General features: G+C 36.3%; 1 protein-coding gene across 20 annotated transcripts; it reads right to left on the bottom strand.

Annotated features, from left to right (window-relative positions):
- Window positions 1–333: 333 nt before the first annotated feature.
- LOC121429713 (collagen alpha-1(I) chain-like) lies at window positions 334–27,177 on the bottom strand. 20 transcript variants are annotated; one of them, XR_005971960.1, is made up of 17 exons: window positions 27,068–27,177; window positions 23,969–24,111; window positions 23,114–23,220; window positions 22,227–22,342; window positions 21,463–21,741; window positions 20,635–20,723; window positions 20,119–20,211; window positions 17,965–18,039; window positions 17,543–17,608; window positions 16,645–16,722; window positions 15,257–15,313; window positions 14,142–14,246; window positions 13,219–13,432; window positions 12,071–12,378; window positions 11,372–11,437; window positions 1,784–1,937; window positions 334–666 (listed from the first exon to the last, which is right to left on the bottom strand). XR_005971960.1 is itself a non-coding variant. In XM_041626883.1 (16 exons), exons 2-16 carry the CDS (start codon window positions 24,081–24,083, stop codon window positions 8,968–8,970), a joined length of 1,950 nt encoding a protein of 649 aa, XP_041482817.1. In that variant the 5' UTR covers window positions 24,084–24,111; window positions 27,068–27,177; the 3' UTR covers window positions 7,572–8,967. The 20 variants fall into 20 exon arrangements, 19 of the variants coding, with proteins under 19 accessions (XP_041482817.1, XP_041482819.1, XP_041482837.1 ...); XM_041626883.1 differs by lacking the exons at window positions 334–666; window positions 1,784–1,937 and adding an exon at window positions 7,572–9,149; XM_041626885.1 differs by lacking the exons at window positions 334–666; window positions 1,784–1,937 and adding an exon at window positions 7,572–9,149 and having other exon boundaries at window positions 14,142–14,243.

Raw genomic sequence — 27,177 nt, 5'->3', positions numbered from 1 at the left:
CCATCATCACTATCATCATGACCACCATTACTACTATCAATATGACCATCATCACTATCATCATGACCACCATTACTACTATCAATACGACCATCATCACTATGATTGTCATCAGTCACCGCCACTATTACTATAACCATCACCATTACATCTAAAGCCCCCCCCCCCCTTCCTCCACACCCTTCGGCTGTGGCTTTCAGGTAAGCAGAGGAATTTGTGGTAACATCTACTCGGCTCAGCATAAAACCACTGCCTAACAGCTGCCGAGATGGGGAAGGTTACTTGGACACGATTCAAATTATAGAAGCTTGGACAGATCAATTTAAATTTCCAACTTGCTTTATTATTAAAGAAACATTTTTTTACACTTCCTTTCTTCCATCAACAAATCAATAAATTGATATGTCAATTTTAAATGCAATACATCAACTTTCCAGTTTTACATAATGGTCCGGTCATAAGAAGTGGCACCAGTTCGAGGAGCAGCAGCGGGTACTGCATTGGCATTAGCAACAGCCCAGACTTCCGAAGGTCAGAAACAAAATAGTTCTCGCTGGGTGCTGCAGCAGTTTGAGCAGTGGCATCATCCTAGTCTTCCGAGGTTTGTTCATCGTAGGTGCCAATTCCTCCAGGAGCCACAGGAACCTTGGCAAAACCAGCAGCAAACTGAAGCAAAGAAAATATATTAAAATGAATTTAAGCCAAACTCCAGATGTCGCCGAGAGCAATAATTTAGAAAGTCTCTCGAATGAAGATGAACTATTAATCTACATATGGACTGTCATTGTTGAAACATACCCTATGTGAAATGAAAACTAATTGAAAACTGAGAAAGATGGAAATCGCCAACACAGATAAGAGCACCTGTATTGATTATAGCTTGTAAACATAACCAAAAGTATCTAACACTGTAAACTCACGATTGCTTATTTTCTAACCAAATCATTTGGTAAATGATTTGTAATCAAACAACCATTTAGGATCCCATTTAATTATCTTTTAAAATTCATTTAATGATCATTATCCCAGTTAGACAATCAACCATTTCACCTGCTACTTTTTATACCTCATCAGCCAAAATTTGAGCCATGATTTTGTGACTCCTCTTCTGATTTTCAAAAACCTGGTGCCAAAAGATTTGCAATACTTATACCCTTTTTACACAGGATTTTCTTAGCCCCGGACTATTGCTAACCCTGTACTATCCTTAACCCGTACCATTTTTTTCCTCTTCACACATGCCAAACTGTTATTGCTATTCACGGATAAGGAATGCTTGCTATTCACACAAGAAACTCGCTAACCCCGGACTAGTGGTTTTTGTCGATCATTCGTAGTACAAGTACTTCACTCGTACTTGCCATTTAGCCCCACCTATAGTACGGGGTTAAGCTTAGCCCACTTTCGTTTTACACTAGCGATCTTAACCCCGTACTATTGCTCTTAGCACCGCAATTGCTGGGATAACCCTGCTTTTTTGCAGGGCCAAATAATCCCGTACTAAAGGTGGGGTTAGCCCACTTTGCAAAAATGCTGTGTAAAAAGAAAGTGGGCTAAGCTTAACCCCGTACTATAAGTGGGGCTAAATGGCAATTTAGCCCCACCTATAGTACGGGGTTAAGGAAATTTTAGCGTGTGTAAGCAGAGTACTTAGAGCTTCTCTGATCATAAGTCTTGGTGTAGGGCATTTAGGTGGCAAATCACTGATTGCGTAGGAGTTGGAGGGTGGGGTTGTCAAGTAAACACTGTGGAATGCACTTCATTGAAAGTTCTGAACACTTACCTTCTTCTGTCGTCTTTCTCTGTTAGAGATCAGCTGCTATCCAGTCATGTGACTTGCAATGGTAGTCAGGTGACTGGTCACGTGACAACCTGCTACACCAGGGCAGCAGTGAATGTTGTACCACTTTCAAATGACACCACAGCTGCAAGTCATCCTAAATTCAATCATCGAAATAAAACAGAATAAAGATGCATGTTAGTACAGCAGTACAAGGTGCAGAACAACTTTGAACAAAGACATTGTGCAGCATATAGGACAAGACAAGAAATGAAGGCAAGCCAAAAAATCAAACTCAAAATGGAACTCATGTTCAAATGTTCCTTATGTAGCCATGTAATGATTTCAAAAATTAACAGGCTTCAGTATGTCTTTGTACAAGGCTGTTCTCGGTTGTCAATAGAAGGGGTTTCAGATATTGAAATCGGTACTCTCATTTTAGTAGTTGTGGGTCATCATAGGTTATTTTCATTAACCATGTTCAGATGGCGTTCGACTGAACGGATCCCTGCACACTAATAGAATGAATGAAAATCTGAACTGCATAAGAAGTAATAAATTTCAATATTAAATTTTCACGATATGATGTTTCAAGCTTAGAGTGAAATGAAACTGGAAAGACTTGTACAAAAGGCAAAGTTGATATCAAATATGTCATCCTGCCCCAAATGGTACAATAATATGATGCTACAGGACAATAAAATCAAGAAAATTGAGAAATTCTGCATGCACATCACTTTTCCATAATCCATAGTTCGAGCTTGGTCATTTTAGTTTCAAAAATTAATATAAAGGGAATATTCTCATATGAATAATGAAATTTATTTAATCTAAACCAGTTTAGATGCCTCATTACATTTTCTTCGGTGCATCTGTTCTGAGCAAATTAAACTGGGTTCCAATGGGACCAGTCAAGCCCCGATGTCTTCATTTTGACATGTTCCGTAAATTGTCTCTTAGAGATCACATTTCCCAGCGTGATTTTTCAAAAAAAATGTTCTGCAGTAATTAACATCTTCTATTCTCTATTTCATGAAAGGGAGGGGTCTTTTAGAGATTTCTTTTTGGCTTAAACTGTTACCAAGCTTGAAGTGTTACATTTCTATCTTACATTTTGAAAAGTGAGTGGGAAACTTTCACTCTACTCTACACATTGTTAGCAAACAAAATATATTTATTACGATACATTGAGTTCAAAGTATCTCTATCTGATATATGAAAATAATAATTACAATAAGTAGTGAAACACCATTGTATATTTCCCTCCTTTCATTTCTTTGTAAATTGATAAAAATTTTTTTTTAAATTTACCTTTATGCTTATAATGCACAACCAACACACTTTTCCTTGTCTAGATTGATTAAAAACAGAAAGCTAAATTTACATGTACATTTGGCATTTAGATGATAAGTTTAGTTTACACATCTTTTTTTCTCCCCAATGATGATGTTTCTTTGTTACCATTTACTTGAAGAATGATAAATTTTGGTCTGTATAATTGTAGCCATGTCTTACTCTTCATTTTTATTCTGAAAGGAAAATGGCTACACCTTTCAACTTCAACTAAAAGGTCAATTCAGGTCAATATTTGCACTCCTACACACTTCACAATGTACATGAGTGTACATGTCTCTTTGAAGACGGTACAAGTATTTTATGCAAATGGCAAGCTAAATGTCAAAATGAAGTATCTTGTTGCGCTACATTTGATACCCACTTAGATTACATGTAAGTCCCAGATGTATAAACAACTTTTATATTTTGAAAAATATAGTTTTGTTAACATTTGATTTCCTCCTTCAAGTGGTACAGGATTATTAACATGTACATGCAACATCAAGTCAATTTGTTTTCTAGAGCTATTTAAAGTTTGCACAGTCATGCACAAGTATTCATGAGTCTGCTGTTTGATTTTATGCTATAATAGCAAACTTTTAAATCCCATAACCCATGTGCTTCAAACATAATTTAAATGTTACTTTGTTTACCCATACGTTTGATATATTGTTCCCCTATAATGAAATGACATTTTATGAAAATTTACACTAATTTTAAGACTTCTTAGATTCAGATATTCCACATAAATACACAGTTCACAATATCATTTACACTGGGTAAAATTTTGTTTTTTTTTCAAATATATTAAGCAACTTATATGTACATTTGCTCTTTTTGAAGTATTCTAGATAATTCAATACATTTTTAGGAAAATAGTTTCATCATAGAAACTATTCAATCAATTTTATTTGCCCCAGATTATTGTGTGCAGATTTTGCTGAAAATAACTTCATTTATTTCATGTGAATTGAAGTTTTCAGCGTGTTTCCTGTGTTATATTTTTTTCTGAAAATAAGAGAGCTTGAATATTTTATTCCCTCTCTTTCTCTATTTCATACTCACCACCATTCTTGAATTTCTTTTTTTTTCTTCTTGAATTATCTTGTCGGAATTTCTTGCATCAGTAATCTTGAGTGATGATGTAACTTCACCTTCTGTGATCATTTTTCTCCTCTTCAGGTAAATACTTGCCTTTTGTACATTTCATAAACACACTCATTGACATTTCTTCGTCGGTAAACACTCCGGCTTCTGAATTATTGGAGTTGGGTTATATAAACAACGTTGCAAATATGTGCAAATCTGTGGAGCTTAAATGTGAAGCTTTGGAACCCAAATGACGACATATTGTACAAGCGTTTTTTTCTTTCAGTTTTTGCTGTTTGCTCATATATTATAAAAAGATTACAGCAAAAAAAAAAATAGATTTTCTTTCATGACTTTCAAAGTTTTTCCCCACACTTTTTTTTTCAGTACAAGTAGTGAGGCAATCATGAAGATAAATATGATTATTGCAAAAAATTTGAATAATCTATGATGATCAAGATTTTTCATTTTAGTCTTTTAAGAATTTTTTTTTCTTACAAGAAAATTACAAAGAAATTTTTTGCATTCATAGACATGTGCTGTTTGGAAGGGGGGGGGGGGGGGTTCATGTAACCAGTCTGTCTTTTTTATCCATGAGCCTGCACAAGTCTTGTAGTGTAAAATCTTTAAACATTTATCTCTCTCTCTCTTTTTAAGGCAGTTTATATCATCAAGTGTTGAGAAAGCTTAATGACTGAATTAATTTCCCCAAATTGGCTTTCTTTCAATGCTTTTGATTTTTTTTTAAAGATCAGATTTAAACTTTAGTTAATGGGAATAAAAATAAGTGGAACATGGTACCCTAAAACATTTTCATCAACTTGTTAAAGTTTTGCTGAACTTACAAACAGCTTAAGGGCAGCAATGCTTTTTGTTCCACTTTTACAAATACCTTTTTGCTTTTTGTGTCACCTATACAAATGCCTTTTTTGCTTTTTGTATAACCCTTTTACAAACCTGTAATTCATTTTGAAACATGTTTCTTTTTTTTATCACTTCAACAGCTGTATGCTAAATGAACAAAAACTATCAGGAATAGGACTGGTCAGAACATTTTGCAATCAGAGAGAATTTCAAAATGAAAATCCCCATTCCTGAATTTCAACTTAAAAAGAACCAGATGTAAACATTAACCTTTTTATTAAATGACAAAAATATTACTTTATAAACCTTTAGGAAAACTAGGGGGCATTTCATCAACATTTTTGTCCGATAAGTTGTCAGATCCAACAATTTGCTTTGATTTGATTGGCTGAGAAGCACTGTTACTATGGTAACTGTCTGATAAAATGTCTGGCACTTCCTTTCATGAAACGCTCCCTGGATTATTTTCTGTTGGCTACACTACATAGCCAGACCACATGGGTTTGTAAAATTAGAATTTGATGCCTTGCGATCCTGAATAGAGAAAGCTCACACTATTTGTAAGCAGGAGTGCAATGACAAGTTCACCAAATTCACTGCTACATACTAGTACCGATGTACGCGTGATATAAACTATGCTAACATTGTCAATGTAGATTTACAATGCATTGCATGTTTAGAGTATTCCACTACTACAGAAATGTTTCTTATGATTGCAAATTGATATAAAACCCCCACAAGGGGGTTTTACATGTATTTCTTTTTCTCATTCATTTCCCCCCATATTTAAGGAGTATCTAACAAAACATGGTCAATGGATTTAGTTAGTTATGAAGCCTGCTGCAATAATGGTGAATTAATGTTTTGTAGTCAAGGCTGACACTTCTAAGTCATGAGGCTGCCAGAGAAATACTTCTTTCATAGAATTTGCACACAATGTGTCTTGGCCCGAGGAGCTCCGGAAAAACTAAATTCCTGGACGTCATAGACAAATTAACTTCAAAGCAAATGTTCCTTTGTGCAGGTGCAATAGCAAAGGAATTCCTTAGTTTACATGACAACATTCACCCCAAAAGCATTGGTTTTCATTTTTAGTATGAGCAGGAGGTCTTTAGAAACCCCCAAATCTAACTTGAGTGCAGGGTATATTTCACTGGAGTTGACAAGGTATCAAAGTTTGTTGCAATTTTTTTAACAATCATGATCCTAGCCTCTTTCTTATTAAGGGGGGGGGGTAAAATTTCAATATTTTTTTTTTCATTTTGTTACTGCTTTTCTTTCAGATATATGCAAAGCTGACTGAGGGGAAATTCTCTAGAAAAAGACCCCGTAAACTATCCTGCCAAAAATGTATTTGTTATTGTTGATGTAATTAATGTTAAATAAAGAAGCTATATAAATGTTTTTGTACTGATTGGTATTGCAACAGGCTAAGTTAGTATCATCTTGAGTGTTTAAAATAATGAAAGATAACAAACATTTTTTTTCTTCGTCTTCATCAGTTTATCAATACAGTCTTCAATAAGCTAAAATGTGACAATACAATATACAAAGTTTGATACATAATTAAATACAAAGCACTTACAAAAACAACTACTTGATGATCACTTTCTTAAAAATAATAAAAATAGAGTAAAATCCATACATCTTATGTGATAGATACCTGCAAACACTAGTTTCAATTTCCTTTCTTTTGCTTTTACTTTTTCATTTTGCTTTCATTTTGTGTTTTGTGGATATACATGTACCCTGCAACACTTTCAATTTTCTTCATGCTTTTAATTTTTTTTTATATCGTGGGTGTGTTTTTGTGTGCATGCGTTGATTTAGGTGCACTTCTACACTCTCTGTATAATCTATTATTTTCATCTTTTCCTTTTTCTGTCCTTTCCATTTTCCCCTCAGGATATTGAAACATGCTTTTTTTTCTGGACATAATCAATAGTACAATAACAAAAATATAAAACTATACATGTAAAATAGGTTGTCAAACAGAGGGATGAGGAAAGATGCTAGATCGATGAATCCACTCATAGGTATTACTAATTTACATGTAAGTACAGAACAAACAACGATAATGCTATTAAAATTCCAACTACTGTAAAATCATGTCTGGTCATCAATTTTTCTCAGGTACTAGAATAAAATTTGAGATTCTGTATTTCCCATTTGAGATTCAATTTTTCCCATTTCTATGCTAATATATTTCTTCCGGTTGAATGACAATTTTTTTCTCTACTACCACGCCTCTTTAAAAACAGATCAAGATACCAATACATATGTACACAGATCGTCATAACAAACTTTTCTATCAAGTCCCATTTCTCATTATTACATAAAGCAGAAATTACAGCAATAATGCCAAGATACACTGTTTACAGATTTGCTAATTCAATTTACAACACCTATAAACAAATTTACAGTAGCACAAAATATACCAAGTGTCCATTTGCTTTTCTGAAATTTGACTACTTTTTAGGTGAAAAAGCTGTAATCTGTCTTCTTTCACCATTTTGGACACATCATATGTGACTTTTTGCTCGGGGTAATAAGACTGATGCATTTTAGTAATTTTTTTCTCAAATGTCCAGTTCCAGTATTCTGGCTATACAGACATATGAAAAGTTTTACATGTAGTTGTTGTATGCAGTTCCCTTTTGTAATTCAAAGTTTTGAAATCCCCCCTTTCAACATTTATGAGTTGGGCAATTCCATAGAATAATCAACCTTTTTGTACGTCCGGCCCCCACTTTTCTCAATTTTACTTCACTTCATAAACTGACAAAGTCATGGTCATTTGAGAGCATTACAGACTGTCAAAAGAAAAAATCACAGACACACAATTTCGTGAAGGTCCCACATATAGGGGGTCAAACGTACTTATTTCATGGAATTGCCCAGTTACAGCTTGTTACACCTTATTTTATTTTCAGAGTAATGAATGTCAGGAATAACAAACCTTGTTTCTTTGTCCATTTTTTTGTCATGACTCTTCAGAATACCAAACCCTATTTTCTGTTTTATTTTTTTTATTATTGTGCCTTTGTAAATAATAAACCTTCAAAAAATATTGGATCTCAATCTATTTTGGGGGGTTTATATTTTTCGGGCACGAGCAGCTGCTAACAAATATAAATCCTTTTATTTTTCAACATCATTTTTTATTTTTATTAATGCATTACAATTATTTGTTTGTCGTTGAAAAGCATGATATTGCATCTCATCAACAGCACTCTGTAATTTTCAACAATTTAAGACAAAGGCGAGAAGAAAATTCAATTTTTGGAGGTCGCCAGATATCTACTATGAATACCATTTGGGTGAATGCATAACCTGACAAAAAAATATCAATGCCCAAGTTAGTGGAGCTTATCTATTCATTCCTTTCAGATACACTTTTTCCATTGTCAAACATCTTTTATATGTATTCCACCTTAGTTTTATAGGGGTGGCATTGATATCTCCATTCATATTCTTCAAGTTATTTTTCTTTTCAATACCAATTTTACCGTTTCGTTGGTTTTGAGAATGACGTTATTCAATTTACTTTGCCTTTAGAACCTTTTTGACATTTGAAAAAAGAAAAATGGAATTGCTCATCAAGCTTTAAAAAGGAACTTTTAAATCTGTTTAAGAACAGTTAAATGTTAACACTATCTAAACATAGTCCAATACAATCATTACTTCATTTTGGAATATTCATACAAATAAGAACATCGTGAAACACCTAATCAATAACATTATCGTTCCCTCTAATAAATTCATTGCATAAAAACGCAATTCCTATTTACAAATCATTCTTCAACGAATGCCTCAATGATGTTTTAAAAGGGCCTGACATAGCAGTCAGAATTTTTCTCTCTCAATTTTCTCTTGATATTTGAGCGGCTTCTCTTGGTCTAGTAACGGCTGTAAGGGCGGCCGCCCCCATTTCTATCGGCGGGGGCAGAGCGGCCCCCGTAGGAGGATTGGGGTGCGGTTCTGTAAGAGTCACCGTACCCGGGCTTTTCGGCACGATCGCCACGCCCACTTGGGTACTGATCGCGAGAGGAAAAGGCTGATCTTGAACTGGATGAGCTTCCTGTATGAGTTTAGGAGAAACAACATGGGTCAAGCATGGGGTAGGTCAGTGTCAGGAAATCGCAAAGACGATCAGAGGATGTGTCAATTTACCTATCGCAGGAGGCCAATTTTTTTGTCCATGGTGTCGAGTACATTTCAATGTGTGCCAGGTTTCCAGCGTTGAAGAGTATATGTACAATATATTCATAGTTAAAGACATGCTGTTCAAGGAACATGAATTTTATTTTGTTTGTCCTTTTACTGTTTTCAATAGTTTTAATCCTACGTGAAGTTACTGATACATGTAAGTGTAATATATAACAAATGAGAATTCTGAAAGGCATTTCAATAACAAAGACCAGTCTATTATGTAAAACTGCTTATGCAAGTTGTAAGTTAACAAAAATGGCAATATTTGGTAATCATATTTCTCATCATCCCCATTTCTGTTCCCGTTTCAAGCACACAAGAGACATACTCATTGCTATGTCTACTACCCTTTTTGATCTTTTTAGTTTCTTTGCATCACTCTCTTAATATTGAATTCAGTGTGCCTTTTTCAGTACCTAACAATGTCTCTTTTCGCTTTGTAATTTAGCTTTCATGCCCACCTTCATTGCTGATCAACGATTGCATCTTCAATTTTCATATAAGTATAAGTTGCAATTCTTGTTCTTTTCATTGTTTGTTTTTGTGTGTGGTCTGTAAGGGCCTCCTGACTAGGTGAAATATCGCACATAGGTTGAGAAACAGTTTTTATACAAAAGTAATGATACTAAATGATTATACTAGCTAAAATATAACACTTATCAGAAGCCTCAAAACGCTCTACAATATAAATTCAGAATAATTTTATTTTGTATTTAGCAGAGCAGTTGCTATGCACTCAGCGTTTCAAGGAACTAATCTGCCAGGTACCCTTTCAGGCTCCGGGTCAAGTTCCACGGTCATGATTAAAGCCAATCATTCAATTGTAATAGAATATTGTTTAAATTCATTTCACAAGAACTATAAAATGATTGGTTTGGCATCTTAAAATTCAATATATTACAGTATCCTCCAATTATTTTCTATTGATTTTATTATCTTGATCATTAGAAGTATCATATATATATTTTTATTTCCTTACAGAGGGGGGGGGGGGTGGTTTCTAGATACAGGACAGTTTCTAAATTTATTGGTCTATCCTTGAAGTTTGCACTTAAAATTATTTTTTGTAAACAGTTCACATTTCATCCAATGCACAGCATGTGTCTAGCAAATCTTACAAACTATTGGAAAACTGAGAAGTTATGGAGTTAGTTTAAAGCATTTCATAGCCCAAGGATTTTTTTCTTGGATAATTTCCACTACAAAAGACACGTCAATGCCTCCAAAGCATGTGCTAAGTTTTCATCTTCATTTTATTTCTTGAATGTGGATGGCATATGAAATCTAGTTAATTATAGCATGGACATCAGTCTTTCAGATTTCTGACAAAAATGTAAATAAAATTTCAATACACATACTCTGTATGATCCAAACATTTTTAATTTTCAAGATATAAGATACTAATTCACTCATATTTTCGACAAAAGCAACTAAGAACTAAGCTTGTATTACCCCTATTTTTTCTTCCCTTCTGTTCGACGTTCATATTTTATTTTCTATAGGTTATGACACCAAGGGATTCATACATTTGAAAAATCTTCTTTTCCCTACTTACATATTAACTAATCATCTTACTTTTATGTTCTTTTTTTGGTAAGATATATTTTTTTCGTTTTGAAACACTTGATTGTGAAAATGTTTCACCTCAAAAAGTGGACAAAAGATAAACAATTTTAGTTTGAGTCCACTCATTACGATTCACCTTTCATTCTATTTTTTCCCTACAAAGCAAACCTTTTTTCCATTTGCTTTTTCAAGTGTTAGCACACATACATGGGTGCACATATATATAAATTTATCATGGCATTCTTACTGTAGACCACATTTGCTTTTGGGATATTCACTTCTGCTTCAACTTCAAAATAGATTTTTAGAAACCTGTGAAGATTAGGGCAAGGTACATTATGGCTAGGATTGTCGTTTGCTCAATGTTTTTTTTTTTTTCACAAGAGCAATTATCATTGAAGCAAATGGCATGAAATGATCTCTATCACATCTTAACTCTTTCATTCCCCCAAACTACAGTTTTCCATTCATCCCAAGTGTGGTTTAGAGGAGTTTATGGTATGGAGGGGGTTAATAGAAACTTACCAGCAGGGTCCCTGGCAGAGCCATAGCTGTCTGAGGCAGCACCATATCCCCGGCTACTGGCTTTCTCTGAAAGATGAAAAGACAAACCATTCAGCTCAGAAAATTAGTAAAATAGTTACTTATAACTATGAATGTATTTGTACCTGGAATAATAGCTGTAGATACATCAAAAAGAGAGGGCAAAACATAAGAAATTTTTTTGTTTGATTTCATCAATTTGAGCAATTCCATTTACATGTTTATTCCTGAATTCTTTGGTGTCAATGAATTCATGCTTTTCTTCATTGGTTCAGCTAATGCAATAAAGGATCTTGAAACCTTGATTGACAATTGCTTGAAAGATATAAGTATTTTGACTTGCAAATTTGTTACTGACCAACTGCAAATTTGCGAGTCAAAATACTTCTACAAATTTGCGAGTCAAAATACTTCCATCTTTCAAGCAATTGTCAATCGAGTTTCAAGATCCTTCATTGCATTGGGTGAACCAATGAAGAAAGGCATGAATTCATTACAATTTAAGGTAACTTTGTCATCCAATGGCAACTTACACAGTAACACTGATCATAAGCCAATCAAAATCAAGGATTCTATGCAAGTTACCATTGGATGTAACGGGGCCTGGTCTTGAAATTGCTCTGACTTCAGCCATAATTGGACTTGAAGAAGGTTGACTTATGGAGAGTTGACTATAATTACCATATTCATCATAGGTTCTTGAGGAAAAGGAAGATGCTTGTCTTTCCTCTGCAAAGCCTCCCCTGGCGTAATCCCCTACAGTCTCTTCCCGCCTAGCCGGTTCAGCATAGTCCCTCTGGCCACGGACAGGAGGGGCGTAGTCCCGGGCGGCCATTGGGTCGCGTCCCCTTGGTGCTTCACGGGACATGGGTGCATCACGGGGGAGGGCAGGCTCCCTGGCTCCGTATCCTCGAGATGCTGCAGCCGATGGAGCAGCACCGTAGGGGTCGGCGCTTCGAGCTTGAGGCGCGTAGTCACGCTCGCCGTAACTGTATTGGAATGAGAGAAGGGGTCACAATACTTTGTTTAGTGGGTCCTTATGTTCTAATACCGGGTACCCGGTAGGAAGAAATTCCTCGAATGCTCGAGCGCCCGATCAAGGTAGCCGTGCTAAAGCCAGGGTAATAATAGCAGGGCCCGCTGGGAGAACAGTTTTTTTATCTGAAGTGGCTACCCTGGGTAAATATGCTGCTATTATTATTATAATGCTAATTCATAGATCTATTACTAGTAATCTCCCGACCGACCACATTTCACTAATCCACAACAGTTGAACGTGCTAAAGATAAACAAGTTTTATAAACAGGGAAGATATACATGCAAGGCACAATTAACTTTTTTCCAATTAGACTGATAAAAGGAATGAGTGAAAAATATCTATTGAAGAGTACTGCTTATGGAAATTCACCAACACCATACTTCACAATGCTAGAAAGTGCATGTTTGACAATATGTCAGTGGTCATTCATTTGACAACAGCCTGTACCCTTTTGTCATGCTCTCTCAATGAAAAGATAAGGGAGTTGCCAGCTATTCATAGTAGAGATCAACAGGGACACCAACCCTGTAGGAAGAATTGCAGTATTTTGGTTGGAAGAAACGATTTAAAATTTCTTTAGGGAAAAAGGTATTTTTATGCATGACTGTAATATTTTCATTAAAAAGAAAGAAAAAAAAACATTCGACAATGCAGATAGGAACGGTTGGCACCACTGCAATGCACATCATCTCTTGATGAGAAATTAGGATGGTGCTCGCTTTCCATAGAAGAGGTAAATGTACATTGATCGCCACTCTTCTAACAAGACAACAATGGATCAATAATTCACCTTTCTCTGGTTTGGCGAGCTGGAGTTGGTTCACTGTTGGCTCCATAGGGAGCCCTGGAGCGGTACGGATCAGCGGCAGCAGCTGAAGCAGCCCCATACTCTGCCCTGGCAGGCCTGGACTCGGCGTAGTCATAGGCTCCTCCTCCTCCACGGCTCTGCTGGCCGTACTCCTCCTGGACGGCACCACGTCCAGCGCCTCCACCTCGGGCTCCACCTGATGGTCAAATGTTAATGTTAGAAATCAAAGTAACATCATAACTTGTACTTACAGGTACAAAAATGATTTCAATACCAAGTATTTAAATCAAGGTTAACCGTCACCATATCAAAGATCTGGTATATTTACATTATACCTACATGACACATGTATGCTAAAAAAAATGACTGCACTGAAGATCACCAACATGCATGAGCTCATGGTGGGACAGAATATTGCTTACGGTCAAGCACAAATGTTTAAAAGTTAAAGTAACATCATAAATGATTTTATGTGAACTTTCTTAAAATCAAGATTAATTGTCACTATATCACTGTAGCTCTAAATCTAGCATACTTATGACATATTTATTGACATGAACTTTGTGGAATTGAATCATGAAATTTTAGATGAAAAACGATCGTGCCGAAGACCACATCAACACAGATAAGAACATGTGGTACAGCATATTATTATAAAGCTTGGAAAAAGAACCTACATCTAGCTGGATGCCATGCTTATTATGCTAATTCCAATGCATATTCAACAGCCGAGAGTGGGGGGAGTAATAAGCTTTCCATGGGCAGTGCAATTTGAAAATAGCACAGGCTAAATTGAGTAAAATGCATAGTAATATCATCAATTAGAATTTTGTTCTGTGATAAAACTGATTTTTCTAAAAATTTGAAGTTTAAATAATTTTTTTGTTCGTCTCAAAATCACTTACCATAGCTCTCTTCTCCATACTGGGAAGCAGGAGCAGCACCAGCGCCACCACGGCCGCCATAGCCTGCTTCACGCTCTGGAGGGAAGGAAGAGCGAGGGCGCTCTGCTGAATTCAAGACGAAAGCAGAGTAGAAAATGGAAAACATATTAGTGAACAGATTCAGCAATAGCACTAAGAATAAGAACAGAGGTACTAAACTCGTACCAAATATGCAATTTTCTCCCATTTAAAAAATTTGTGTTTACTATGAAAGGAAATAAGATTGAAAAGTAGGAATTTCTTAATATATGACATACTACAACCCAATAAAATGTTAAAATGATAGTACTGGTGTTGAAGAATAACAACGATACGAAATGTTAACTGCAGTTTCACAAGAGAATGTTGGCTGTACTTCTAGTCTAGTAATATTACCAACAAAATATAATAATTTTTTTTGGAATAATTCTTTTCTTGTTCTTGATTCTGTAGGTACCTTTATACACGAGTCTTGTACAAATAATTTTATTATATATTCATATGCATTAATGTCCTTGGAATCCAAAGCATTTTTTAGTAAATCTAAATCCCGAGACAAACTTATTTTCCATCACCACTTTGTTAATACAATGGAATTAATCAATAGATTGATGAAAAATGAATTCAATTGAAGCATGGTCATGAATTGGTAGAGAATTAAGAATTGATGCCTTCCTGAGCATCTTCCTTTCTCTTCTCTTGCAGGGTTCCCACAGAAATTTGAAAACAGAATCCCACGACTTTTCCACGACTAAATAGCTGCTTCCATGACTTCCCATGACGTCCCGGGAGTTATGTAGAATTTGGGACGTCACAAAACTAGGAAAAATGGAAATCACGAACACCAATTATGATAGCACGGTATGATCACAGAGTATGAGAGTTGCGAGACACGACAAACTGGAAAGCTGCCATAGCCAAGAGGTAAATGCAATTCCATGACTTTTCACAATTTTTCAATTTCCCTGACATTTCCATGACCACAAATTTTTCCATGACTGTGGGAACCCTGTCTTGTAAACAATAACTTGTACAGAAATCGTGAAGTATGAATGAAAGTTGAAAGTAGTGCATGAACGTTCCCAAGCGTTATTTACCTGCATGACGCTCCATTTGAGGTGGCGCCCTAGCCTCTCTCTCACGCATGAGGGGTTCTAAAATATGGGGGGAAATGTATCATAGATTACTGACCAAATAATTTAACAGCATCGACTGTTATCTACTATCATAATTAAATAGGAATGTTCATACACTCCTAGTAAAAAAAAGACATAACAACCAACTAGGTTCCTGTATTATTTTCCTATCGTACTAATAATAATGTTAAGTTTATCATTTCTATTGAGATCAAAAGGGACGATTGTATGGAAATATTTGGATATTTGGTATCCATGGTAACAAAGTCTTCATAGTTTCTTTGTCTTGTCAGATGTGATTAACTGATTAGAAACTGATATCAACTTGAGATTTACCCAACCCCCTTTTCTAAAAGATATACAGGCAATTTGTATTTGAAGGAAGGAAATAGAGGGCCTAATAGCATGAAAATAACTTGTGTAGGATGAGTCAGAGTAATTTCTTTGTGTTTTGGGGAATAACCAGTATCTAGCAGGATGTAAATCTATTGTCATATCCTAATCCCAACAAGTCAGTCCAAGCCCCCCCCCAGCAATACAATAGCTATGTCCTTTGGACCCCCCTACATTCCAGTAACCTATTAAAATGAACTCCTATTGAGATCTACAAAGGGTTACCCTTGGTGGAAGACCCCAATTACGTTATTGTTAAAAACCTGCTGCTAATAACCTGTGTACTATTATATTAAATACATAGTCCTTGTTCGTTTGCCTTTATACGCTGAAGTGGTATTCAAAGGAGACGTACACATTTACTTCACTTTCATTGCACAGTGTATGACTTTGTTTTATCATTCATAAAGCATGTCATTCTATGTCAAATGGTCGGAGATTTCTTTGAACCAATACATGTATGTAGCAAAATGAGGTTCAGGAATGAACAGATATGATCAAGCATTGTTTGAAAGAAAATATATATTGAAAACCCCAGATTCCAGATAGACGTTGTCCAGATAAAAGTAAATGGACTGACAATAATAATATTGCATCTTTAATGAAAAAAGCCCAATTAGGGATGGTCCAGCTTACATGTATGGCCAATTTTTTAGGTTTTCCCATACACTGACACCCAGCAATGAATGCAAACATGAGTCACTGCACAGCAAAATTTTAGATTACCCAGTATGATCATTTCCATGCAAACTTCATTCAACAATACACAAAAAGCGATATGACACGAAGCAAAGCAAAAATGCACAGATAATTAAGTACATCTTTGATACAAAATATAATACATAATTATATTGCTGTAGTTCACAGCTTATGTCCAGTACTCTTCCAATGTCTAAAGTAAAATGATATTAATTAGAACAATGTGAAAATGGTATATTATATATATATATTTTTACCCTGTTCTCTTCTCACAGGTGCCTCGTCCCACTGTGCTTGGCGAGTTGGAAGTAAACCTCGTTCGGGGTATCCGCCACCTAGCAAAAGCAGAAAACAAAATCAAAATCTGACAAATTAGTTTGATTTATACAGTTTTCTCCATCCCCCTCAACGGAATGCAATCTACAAACAAATTTGGGAACGTTTCATGGCTTGATGGATGTTTTATCCGACAAAGTCTGCATTTAGCATACAGTTTCTATGGAGCAACAGCCAGACAATCTGGGGAGTGTTTCATGAAAGGACTCGTCGGACGTTTGATCCAACAGTTACAATAGTAATAGCGCCTCTCAGCCGATCAAAATCAAGGAAAGTTGTCAGATCTGACAACTTGTAAAACAACAAATGTTGATGAAACCCGCCCCTCTTGCTTCTCACTGAATCAGAATCAACATTGTCAGATCTGACAACTTGTCAGACAACAAGAGCTGATGAAACGCTCTCTCTCTCCTGCTTTAGTGGCAACCTGCGTATCAAAGGACCACCCATGTATACAGACTACAACTTTGGTTTCTGCTGAATTGTAATCTACATTGAAACGGTATTGCAAGAAACTGTCTGTAAAGACTGCTTTCTTGTCTTTGTGTGGTCTTTGTATACAGGCTCCACTAAACAAATATGAAATGAAGACAGAAACACGCAGCATGAATTAAAAAAACATGATAGAAGCAATTTTTTTGTTAAGCAAATGGAGAAAGACTCAACAATACAATGAAAACATTCAAGACTGGAGAAAAAAAATTGTTAAGAATATGAAGAGGTTACACAAGCTGCATATGCCCAGCATTCTTTCCACTTCTAAAGCAAAATGATATGAATTAGAATGACATAGGAAATGGTTCATAGAGGTACTTTTACCCTGCTCGGTTGCATCGTCCCATTGTGCTTGATGCGTTGGTAGCAAACCTCCGGAATAACCTCCACCTAACAGGTAAAGAAAAGAAATCAAAATTGGAAATATTAATGCTATCATTGACATATCTGTTATCCCCTCAACCTAAAGCAGCTTTAAAATGAAGTTAGACAGAAACGCACACCAACAGGACCTCTTAAACAGGAATATATGATGGAATATAAAGCAAGCAAAAAAAAAAAAAAAGCAAAAAATTGAGAAAAAACACAAATGCACCATTAGAAGTATAACATAACAGTCACGATGAGAAAGGCTGAATAAATGTAACCCTCATACACACGCCGTTAATGCCAATTATTCTTGCCATTTCGAAAGAAAAATTGCATGAATTTAGAATGACATAAGAACTGGGTCATGTCTATTTTACCCTGCTCTCCGCTGACAGTGTTGTCCCATTGGGCTTCGTGTGTTGGTAGCAGTCCCCCTTCGGCGTATCCACCAACTAACACAACAACAATAACAAAACTCTGAGTTAATCTATTACTCTATTTTACATACACGAAATATGAAATGATATACGAAAAAAGAAAGTATGAATATTAACAACAGTAGTGTCCTTCATCTTGGAGTGTCAATAGACTAATCAGGCAGCAGAACTAGAATGAGTCTGCTGCATTTTCCAGGGGCGCCATCACCTTCATGTAATCACCATACTCCTGGATGGTCCCCGATTGTGTAGGATAATCCAGGGGAGCATTTCATGAAACAAAGAGTCAGTGATTTGCACTAACAGATGTTATAAGCTACTACAAATTCTTGCATCTGATTGGCTGAGAGCAACTTAGTCAGTGAAAATCACTTACTGCTTGTTTCATGAAACGCTCCCCAGTGCTCCAAAATCAGTTTGTGGAAAGTGGATTAAGTTGTTAGGGGATGTAGGACAGTGATATAAACATACATATTGAGAACAAAGTCACTGCATAGATTGTTGAAATAAGAAAGACGATACATTTTAATGGTAGAGAGAGGGAAACATAGTAATCTGAAGTAGGGTATGTGTACGTGAAGAAAACTGGAACAGTACAATTGAGGAAGAAACTTGTGTTGGTGTGCCATCACTGCAAAAGGAAAGTTACCATTTCGACCATGGCCGGCCCACGGCTGCAATCGATCTTGATTCATGTCGGGCCTGTGCCGGGGCAGATCTTTGGGTTGAAATCAAACATGGACAAATGCAGAGGAACGAAAAGGGGAGGTTGATAAGATTTGGGAATACACTAAGAAAAGTGCATCGGTATTTCACTGTGCAGGGCCCCATTGCATAAAAATTACCATTACGGTAGCTTTGCCATCCAATGGTATCTTGTGCATGGAATCCTTGATTTTGATTGGCTGTTGATTACCATTACCATGGTAGTTACCATTAGATGGCAAAAAGTTACCAAATTGGTAACTTTTACGCAATGGGGCCCTGGTCATCAGTTTATTTTGATTTGAATTTATTTTTCTTTTACAATTCATTATACATAACGTGATAAACAGAGAAAAATTAAAATACACAAAGTATACAACTCTAGTATTGGTACAATGGAGTGTTACACATTGCATCTTCATCAGTAGCACATGCAAGACATTAAATTTCTATAAGGCAACAAATATCTAACCACATGCAGATAATTTTTGAAGCAGCCCCCACTTCTCCCCCAAAATGAAAAGAAAACAATGAGTTTTCAACAGCATCATACTGGTGTACAGTACAATAATTAATCTAAAACTGCCAATTAAACCCAATTAATGTGGTTCTAAATTTCCTTTTTTATTGGACATGCTATCATCTTACCCCAACCCTTGAAAAAAACAAAATAGAGTCTGTCCATCATTAAAGCAGACAAAATCACTTAAAACAAAAAAAAAATTGCACCACACAAGAACTATATTCAAATTAGGTCTCAACCAAAATTTGCAGAATGATTAGCGACTTTAATACTCAATTCAACTTGCTATATCCAATCCATGTTTTTGTTGATATATCTTGCAGATAATCAAGATGTGTTTATGATTACAAATTAGGATATTGATGCATCATCATTGTACATAATATATTGTACATGTTCTTATGTCTTGTTGGAACAATGAATAAAAACCATGGTTTTATTGAAAAATATCAACGAAAATTCTTAGGAGTGAAAAAATGATTTTTTATTTTAAAAGTTAACACCCAACATATTACAGCCATACTTTTGTATTAAAATGTGATGATTAATACATGTATCTATTATTTGATATACGATAATTATTGTACATATTCTTTTGTTTTTTTAGAGTAAACAAATATTTCAATAACAATAAAAACCATACTACAATCACCAGTTCACACTGCACAAAACAACACAAAGCACTGCCATCATTGGCTAGACAGAGATTTAAAAAAAATATTCAATGAAATAATATATGGGAGGGGAAAACCACTAGATACCAATGCACAAAATTTCTACATATACAGAAAAATATAAGAAATTCAAGTTTCTGTCTACAGGAAAATTCTTATCAAACAGAAATATCTTATCATTATGAAACCTACCGCGATATCCTTCTGGGGCTCTCTCGGCGGGATGTCCCATGGGTTCCCGAGCTTGATGGTAATCTGGTGCTCCAGGATCTTGTAAAAGGGGCTCTGGAATTTATATAACAATAAATTTGGCTATCGTATAGCATATACAGGACTTGGTCTAAAAGCAGGTGGTCTGCTTCTCAGATAGTCTAATACCACGTGGTCTAAATCCACTTGGTCTACTACCAGTGTTCGCTAATTTGCCTTTTGGTCTAGTGGTCTTCCTTAAACTTGGTCCAATACCCATTCTAATCATTCCCATTTAGAATAATGCATCAGAAGGCCCAAATTCCACTTTATTTACTTAGTATTTTGCATATTGCCATGTGAAAAAATCTGTGTCATAAACGGTGTATATGAACAGGGTAGCAGAAATCATTTGAAAAGAATTCTTCAAAGGATTTTTTTTCAACAATAAAAAGGTTGATTTCAACCCAGTTTTCAGCAAGTAAACACTAATATGGGACTGAGCTCAAAGCGTCATACCTTTACCAAGTAGAGGTCTGGTTCCCCTGGGCCCGTTGAACCCTGCGTCTTGGTCCATTTCTTCCATGGGAGGTCTGTCGATCAGTGGTCTAAAAGAAAAGCAAAAAATACATATCAATATCAAAGTGAGTCCGTGTATCATGTTTGGTAAATACCCCAAACGTTATCACTACTTCCAATACACTACGAAATTAGGATGCCCTACAACGGTTACGGGGTGGAAGATATGAATGTGTTTTACAGGATAAATAGGGTGTTTTTAATTGATAATTATTTTGAACATGTCCGACAAAGTGCTTGCATGTTTTTTTTTAATTAAATGTATTAAAAAGCATGGAATGGGGTGAAAATTTAGGAAATACGCTTGGCTGTGGCTTTCTGATATCCAATCACAAAAATCTTAAAATATATAAACAAAGAGCCTCTTTAAAATGAAAATAGAAACATTGCAGAGAGAGAGGGCGCTAGATATCCAAGATTCTAGTATTTGCAATTTCAGAGAGAATCGGCAGTTGAAAAGATTAAATGATTACCAAGTATTGTAAGGCATGTTAGATAATGATCAATTGTATTTTATACCATTGGCCCTTGACCAAATCTTCAGACAGGATTCAGGGTAGAGTGACAAGAGTCAGTGCAGACGACTTTTTTACAATTCTCAATCCTCTGGCCTGGTATTCTGAAAAGTGTGTTATTTTTGTTGTTGAGGGAGTTTGTGCCATGGCAGGCTGGATGACCTGCAATTCGCATCTAATTGGCAAATATCTACAACTAAACTGTGCTTGTAGTCAAAGCATGAAAAAAAAAAGACATGTAAATTTGACTCACCTTCCTGGCCCACCTCGTCCCCTTGGTGCCCCCCTGGGTGCTCCTCTAGGCGCACCCCTTGGTGACCCTCTCATACCACCCCTTGGTCCGCCCCTAGGTGGTCCGCCTCGTGGTGGTCCATCAAATCGACCACGCCCTCGACTTCCTCCTTCTTCACCTCCCATACCTCCTCTGAATGGGCCGCCACGCCCCCTTGGCATGAAGCCACCCCTTGGTCCGCCTCTTGGGGAGAACCCGCCCCCCATTGGACCCCCACGCAGAAGAGGTCCTCCCCTTCCTCTGTAATAAAAACATAAAAAAACATATCGTGAAGAAGGAAGACCAGGCTAACTTTGAAAGAAAGTCCACAAAACATGAAAAGTTGTTATAATATAAATGAAAATTTGAGCACATAAAAAGGAAGTTTGAACAAAACAGGACAAACAAAATTATCATGTTTGTAGACAGTAGCAATCGCCACTGTGATGAAAAGTAGGGACAACTACATGTCCGAAAAGATAGGAAAGCTCATTTGTAGGTAGGGACAACTGCATGTCCTAAAAGATAGGAAAGGTCATTGGTAGGTAGGGACAACTTGTAACAAAAGAAAGGAAATGTAATTTATAGGATGGGACAACTGCATGTCCTAAAAGAAGAATCCTAAAAGAAGGAAAGTTCATTGTAGGTAGGGACAACTGCATGTCCTAAAAGGAAACGAAAGATTTTTTTTTGAAAACTAGCCAAAGAAGTACCCCTGAACTTGCTTATTAAAACCAGTGACGTACCTTGGGCCTCCTCTTCCTCTGAAGCCCCCTCTGCCTCCCCTTTCACCACCGGCTCCTCCTCCTGAGTGTAGAGACTTGAGGGCAGCATCTACTTTCAGCTCCACTCCTTCAATATCCTACATGGGGAAAAAATAGAATCAAACGAGGTATACTAATATTACAGGTCATTCATCTTGAAGAGTGGTGGAAATCTGGAGACCATCTTGAGGGATGTCATCATTGTCAAAAGAATTGCAGTATTTTGAGGATGCAAAAAAATAGAAAGGAATGGGGTGTAAAATAGTATTTTCAACTTTTTTCGTTGGCATGTGTCTAATATGATAAGATAAAAACATCATAAAAACATACAGTACTTATAATAACACACAGTTGATAAAGTATGCCCCCAGAAAAAAGAGGAAAAGTTGACATATCGACATGACCACTTCAAGTAGCTTTGAATGACTGATCCTATAAATCTCAGCTAAGCAAATCTTCAATACAATAATTCTTAATCTAGCAGACATAAGCACCTGTTACAAAATGTTCTCACATACAGCAATGGTACTATTACACATATGATATAAAGTTCATTTACTTCTTTTACAGGCTACTTTTTAGCGTACCAGACCAAATTTGCTTAATCATAAACTTTTTAAGGGCTCTTTAGAGCAACATTGGGGGCAAATTCACCAGAGTCCCAGTGTAAACTTTTCACCAGTACAAATTGGTGGAGAGTGGAATCTCTAGTCTGGAGCTCATCTTACATTTGCAAAGATTCAAATCGATCTCAGATATGTAAAGCATCCATGTCATAATTCTTAATCTAACTTTATAAATATTTCAAATTTGAAGAATACAAATACATGATCACCAAGAGTTAGTTTCTTTATGACCTTTGACCTTACCTTTCCATTCATTCCCTGTATAGCATCATTTGCATCCTCCTCGCTTTCATATGTGATGAAGCCAAATCCTCTAGATTCTCCGGTCTCTCTGTGTTTCATCAAGTTTACTGATAAGGAAACAATTGAAAGATTGATAAATACACTTAACTCTTCCTGCATGTCAGACAGTCAATGCATACAGATCTCTACTTTGCAAGAGATTAGACGTAGAGATAAAACTTTAAAACTTTCATCAGGGTCCAGTTTCATGAAGACTCAATATAATATCAAATGCACAAGTTTATTATCAGCCAATAAAATCAAATGATTTCAGTAGCTTTAAACTGTCATTGCAGATTTGTTATGAAACACACCCCTGGTCTGAAACAAGGAAATATGGATAAACATGGATGTAGCGGAAAGCTAATTCACATCAATATGTATAATCATATAATCAATGTGAGAAATGGGGCATGTCTTACAAAGAGTTGCGATACAGCAGCGATAGATTGAAATCAGACTAAAAATAAAACTAAGATCGATCTCAAAAGTCTATTTGGGATTAAGGAATGTAGATCAATTTGAAATATTAAACTCAATTTGGAAATTAAACTAAAACCAAGATCGATCTCATAAGTCTATTTGCGATTAAGGAATTTAGATTAATTTGGAAAATGTCGCAACCTGTTTTAAGACAAAGCCGAGGTGTTCTAATGCAAGGTACTTATATTGGAATATGTCTGGACTTCATGAAAAGCTAAATCGAACCTTCCAGAAAATAAACCTGTTTGCTGAGGCACACTTAAAACGTATGATTAAGTGTCTATATGTCATGGACAGAAACAGACCATTTGCTTTAGTATTGTTCATTCTTACCTTGGGATATTTTGCCGAACTTGACAAATAATGATTCTAATTTCGCATCGTCCCATGTCTTAGGAATGTTGCTCACAAAGACCTTGTTTGGCGAGTCTTTAACTGCAGCAGGCATCTTGATTGATTGTGTTTATTTCAATTGTCTAGAGATAAAAAAGAATTAAGAATAATAAATTCAAACAAGTCTGCGCAGAGCATGTTGTCTACACATGCACATATCTGTGCAGTTCTAATAAAAGAAGCCACGCAATGAACACAAACTTTACATGTATGCATGCAATACATATACTGATATTGCAAAAGGACAACAAAAGAAACACCAACAAAAGCATATTTTTTTCCATCCAAAATTTTATCTCACTGAGGTCAGAAGCCCACTTGTTTTGTGTGTGGATGATAACAAAATCCATATCAAAACAAAAGTAGACGATGAATTTTTAAAGTAGACGGTGAAAAGGGGTAATTTTTCATGAGGAATCTGCTTATCACATTCTTATTTGCCACCAAGCTAATCCCTTTGCAGCAAATGTAAGTTACAAAGGAAATTGGTCTCCCAAACTGGAGACTGTCTCTGAAATTGGATATCCAAATTCTTTACAAAAGTCTCAGATCTGATATTGGGTTGGAGATCACTCACATGTATTGTGAGGTTAGTATTAGTATACTTACCTCGCACTATGAACCACGTTTGGCAGTGGATTCCTAACTAGTGGGTCACGCATGCATATTGGCATTGTGCCTCCACTGACCTTGGGCAACCATTATTGAAAAATAAGTAGCGCAATTGTTCTCCTGATCAACTTTCTACAGTTCAAATTGCGAGCCAGATCGTCTTCCGACTTGTTCTTCAATCTACACACAACGAATACCAGTACACACACATAGCCAGAAGGCTTTTACAGAGTAAAAATCATGTACTAATGTAAGGTTACTCTCATACGAAGCCAGGTCTTCCTTTCTATACATTTGTGTGTACCACCAAAAAACCCAAAACTTTCGCCCCCGAGATTTCTACTTTCCCTCTAAAAGATCTTGCCCTAAATCATGTACATGGGATACAACTTCATTTCCGACATTTCTACGCTATGGATTTTATTTTTAGACAAGAATTCATCAAAAAAAGAGAAAAAAAAAATGTTTATACTGCCATCTTGTTTTCTATTGTTCTTCACCCACGATACCCGACGCAAGCGTTAGTATCGTGGGTGAAGAACAATAGAAACAAGATGGCGGCGTAAACATGGGGCAAGTCTCTTCCTTCTTTTCATGATATTTTTCTCATTTTTTTATGAATTCTTGTCTAAAAATAAAATCCATAGCGTAGAAATGTCGGAAATGAAGTTGAATCCCATGTACATGATTTAGGCCTAGGCTAGGGCTAGACATGCTAGATCTTTCAGAGAGAAAGTAGAAATCTCTGGGGCAATAGTTTCAGGTTTTTTGGTGGTAGGCCTACACACATACAGTATAGAAATGAAGACCTGGCTTTGTATGAGTAACCTTACATCAGTAAATGATTTTTACTCTCTAGAAGCTGCCTGGCTATTCCCGTGATCATGTTTCTCCCCTTTTTCTGACCCCTATTTACATCAGATCGAGGACAGTGAGTGACCACCCCTATTTTCACTACTTCGAGAAGTTTTCCGTCCGCGGTCGTTCCATGAAATTGACCCCTTTTCCCGGGATTTTGGTATTAAACGGTCATGCGGTCCCCATTAATGATTGAGTGACCCCACCGGGAAGACGATGAAATCACAGTCATGACGGTGGCAAGTTTTCCCCATCTTTTCACATTTTTCGAATGAATTCTTATTTAAAAAGTAAATCCATAACATAGAAATGTCGGAAAATGTCTAGTCACAACTCACATTCACCATGTCATGCATGTAGATTTGTACAGTTATTAACACACTCAGTAAATGCACTCTGCAGCTGCAGCATGCAGACACAGTACTCGGTAGTATGGCAGTGTATCCTATTGCCGGACACCTTTATTTCAGTGCTTTAAAAATGACAACTAGAGGAAATACAATGAAGAAAAATTATACCTTGCTATTCCAAATATTCTGAAAATTATGAATATGTTGAAATTATTTTATATTTTCCAACCGTTTTCTTTGCACCGCACTTGCCGCATACCCCTCCGCGAAAAACAATTATTTTCGTGCGTGACAAATTACATCATAATTCCGGACGCTCCACGGACGAGTAAAAACATTCTTAATTATAATGGTGTAAGAAAAAGTTGGTGTGATTTTTTCATGACATATCGTCTCATGAGTAAATTCTAAGTTTTGGTTTGCTTTCTTATATCGATTTTGAGCAGATCTTTGTAATAAATTGGTGTTTGCTAACTAATTTCATTTTTTTAATTTTTTTTTGATTGCGTGTTCGATATGGCACTTTCCAGTATTTATGCTCGTTCATATCGTGACCCTCAGTCAAGTTCTATCGATGCGCAGACGATCGTTGACGGCTCTCTACCTCGCGCACGGACGGCCGGGGTAGGCTACATACCTCGAGAACTAGCCGCCGTCGACGATCTGATCGATGGAGCGGACGAGATTGAAATTCGGCGAATCAGGCCAGAAATTAGGTCCGTATTGCCATCAGAAAATAGATCATTTGGCATTTTGGGATCAATTGTTAATGCAAAACTATGTTATATGATATTTTAAGCATTTTCTGCCATTTTAGAGAAAAATAAGGTAAAAGTTGGATTTTTTTGCCTTGTTTTTGCAAACTTGTTCTTTGAATTGATCTGTGAAATTGAACTGCGGAAGTCTTACGGTACGAAATTGATTTCGTACGCAGTACTATGCGCGTCCGGAAATATGATAGTGTCCGGTAATACAATACTTTACTATACTAGTAGTTGGGCGGTAGATTCACTCACGTCACGTCACTCAGCTCAGTCCGACCAATTCACAAAACCAACCACTTTTGCCAAGTGTAAAAAAGCAGTGAGCAGTGTTCAAACTTTTACATTTATAACTAGAGTTTTAGAGACCTTTTACTTAAAACACGAATATACTCAAAGCATACAGTTCAAAAATCAATATATCAGTTTTAGAGTCAGTATGTTTTCATTATACTTACAAAAAACAGTTATAACTAGGCTTTTAATTAGGGCTTCACGTGTTTTTGGCGTGCACTCTCTGCTGCTTGACAATGAATGTACGCATGCGCAAAAGCGATAACTCGAAAAC

This window comes from Lytechinus variegatus, chromosome 16 (genome assembly GCF_018143015.1).
Source record: "Lytechinus variegatus isolate NC3 chromosome 16, Lvar_3.0, whole genome shotgun sequence".
Taxonomy (NCBI): Eukaryota; Metazoa; Echinodermata; class Echinoidea; order Temnopleuroida; family Toxopneustidae; genus Lytechinus; species Lytechinus variegatus.
The sequence above is the reverse complement of the archived record's forward strand: the minus strand, read 5'-3'. Positions and strand labels throughout refer to the sequence as shown.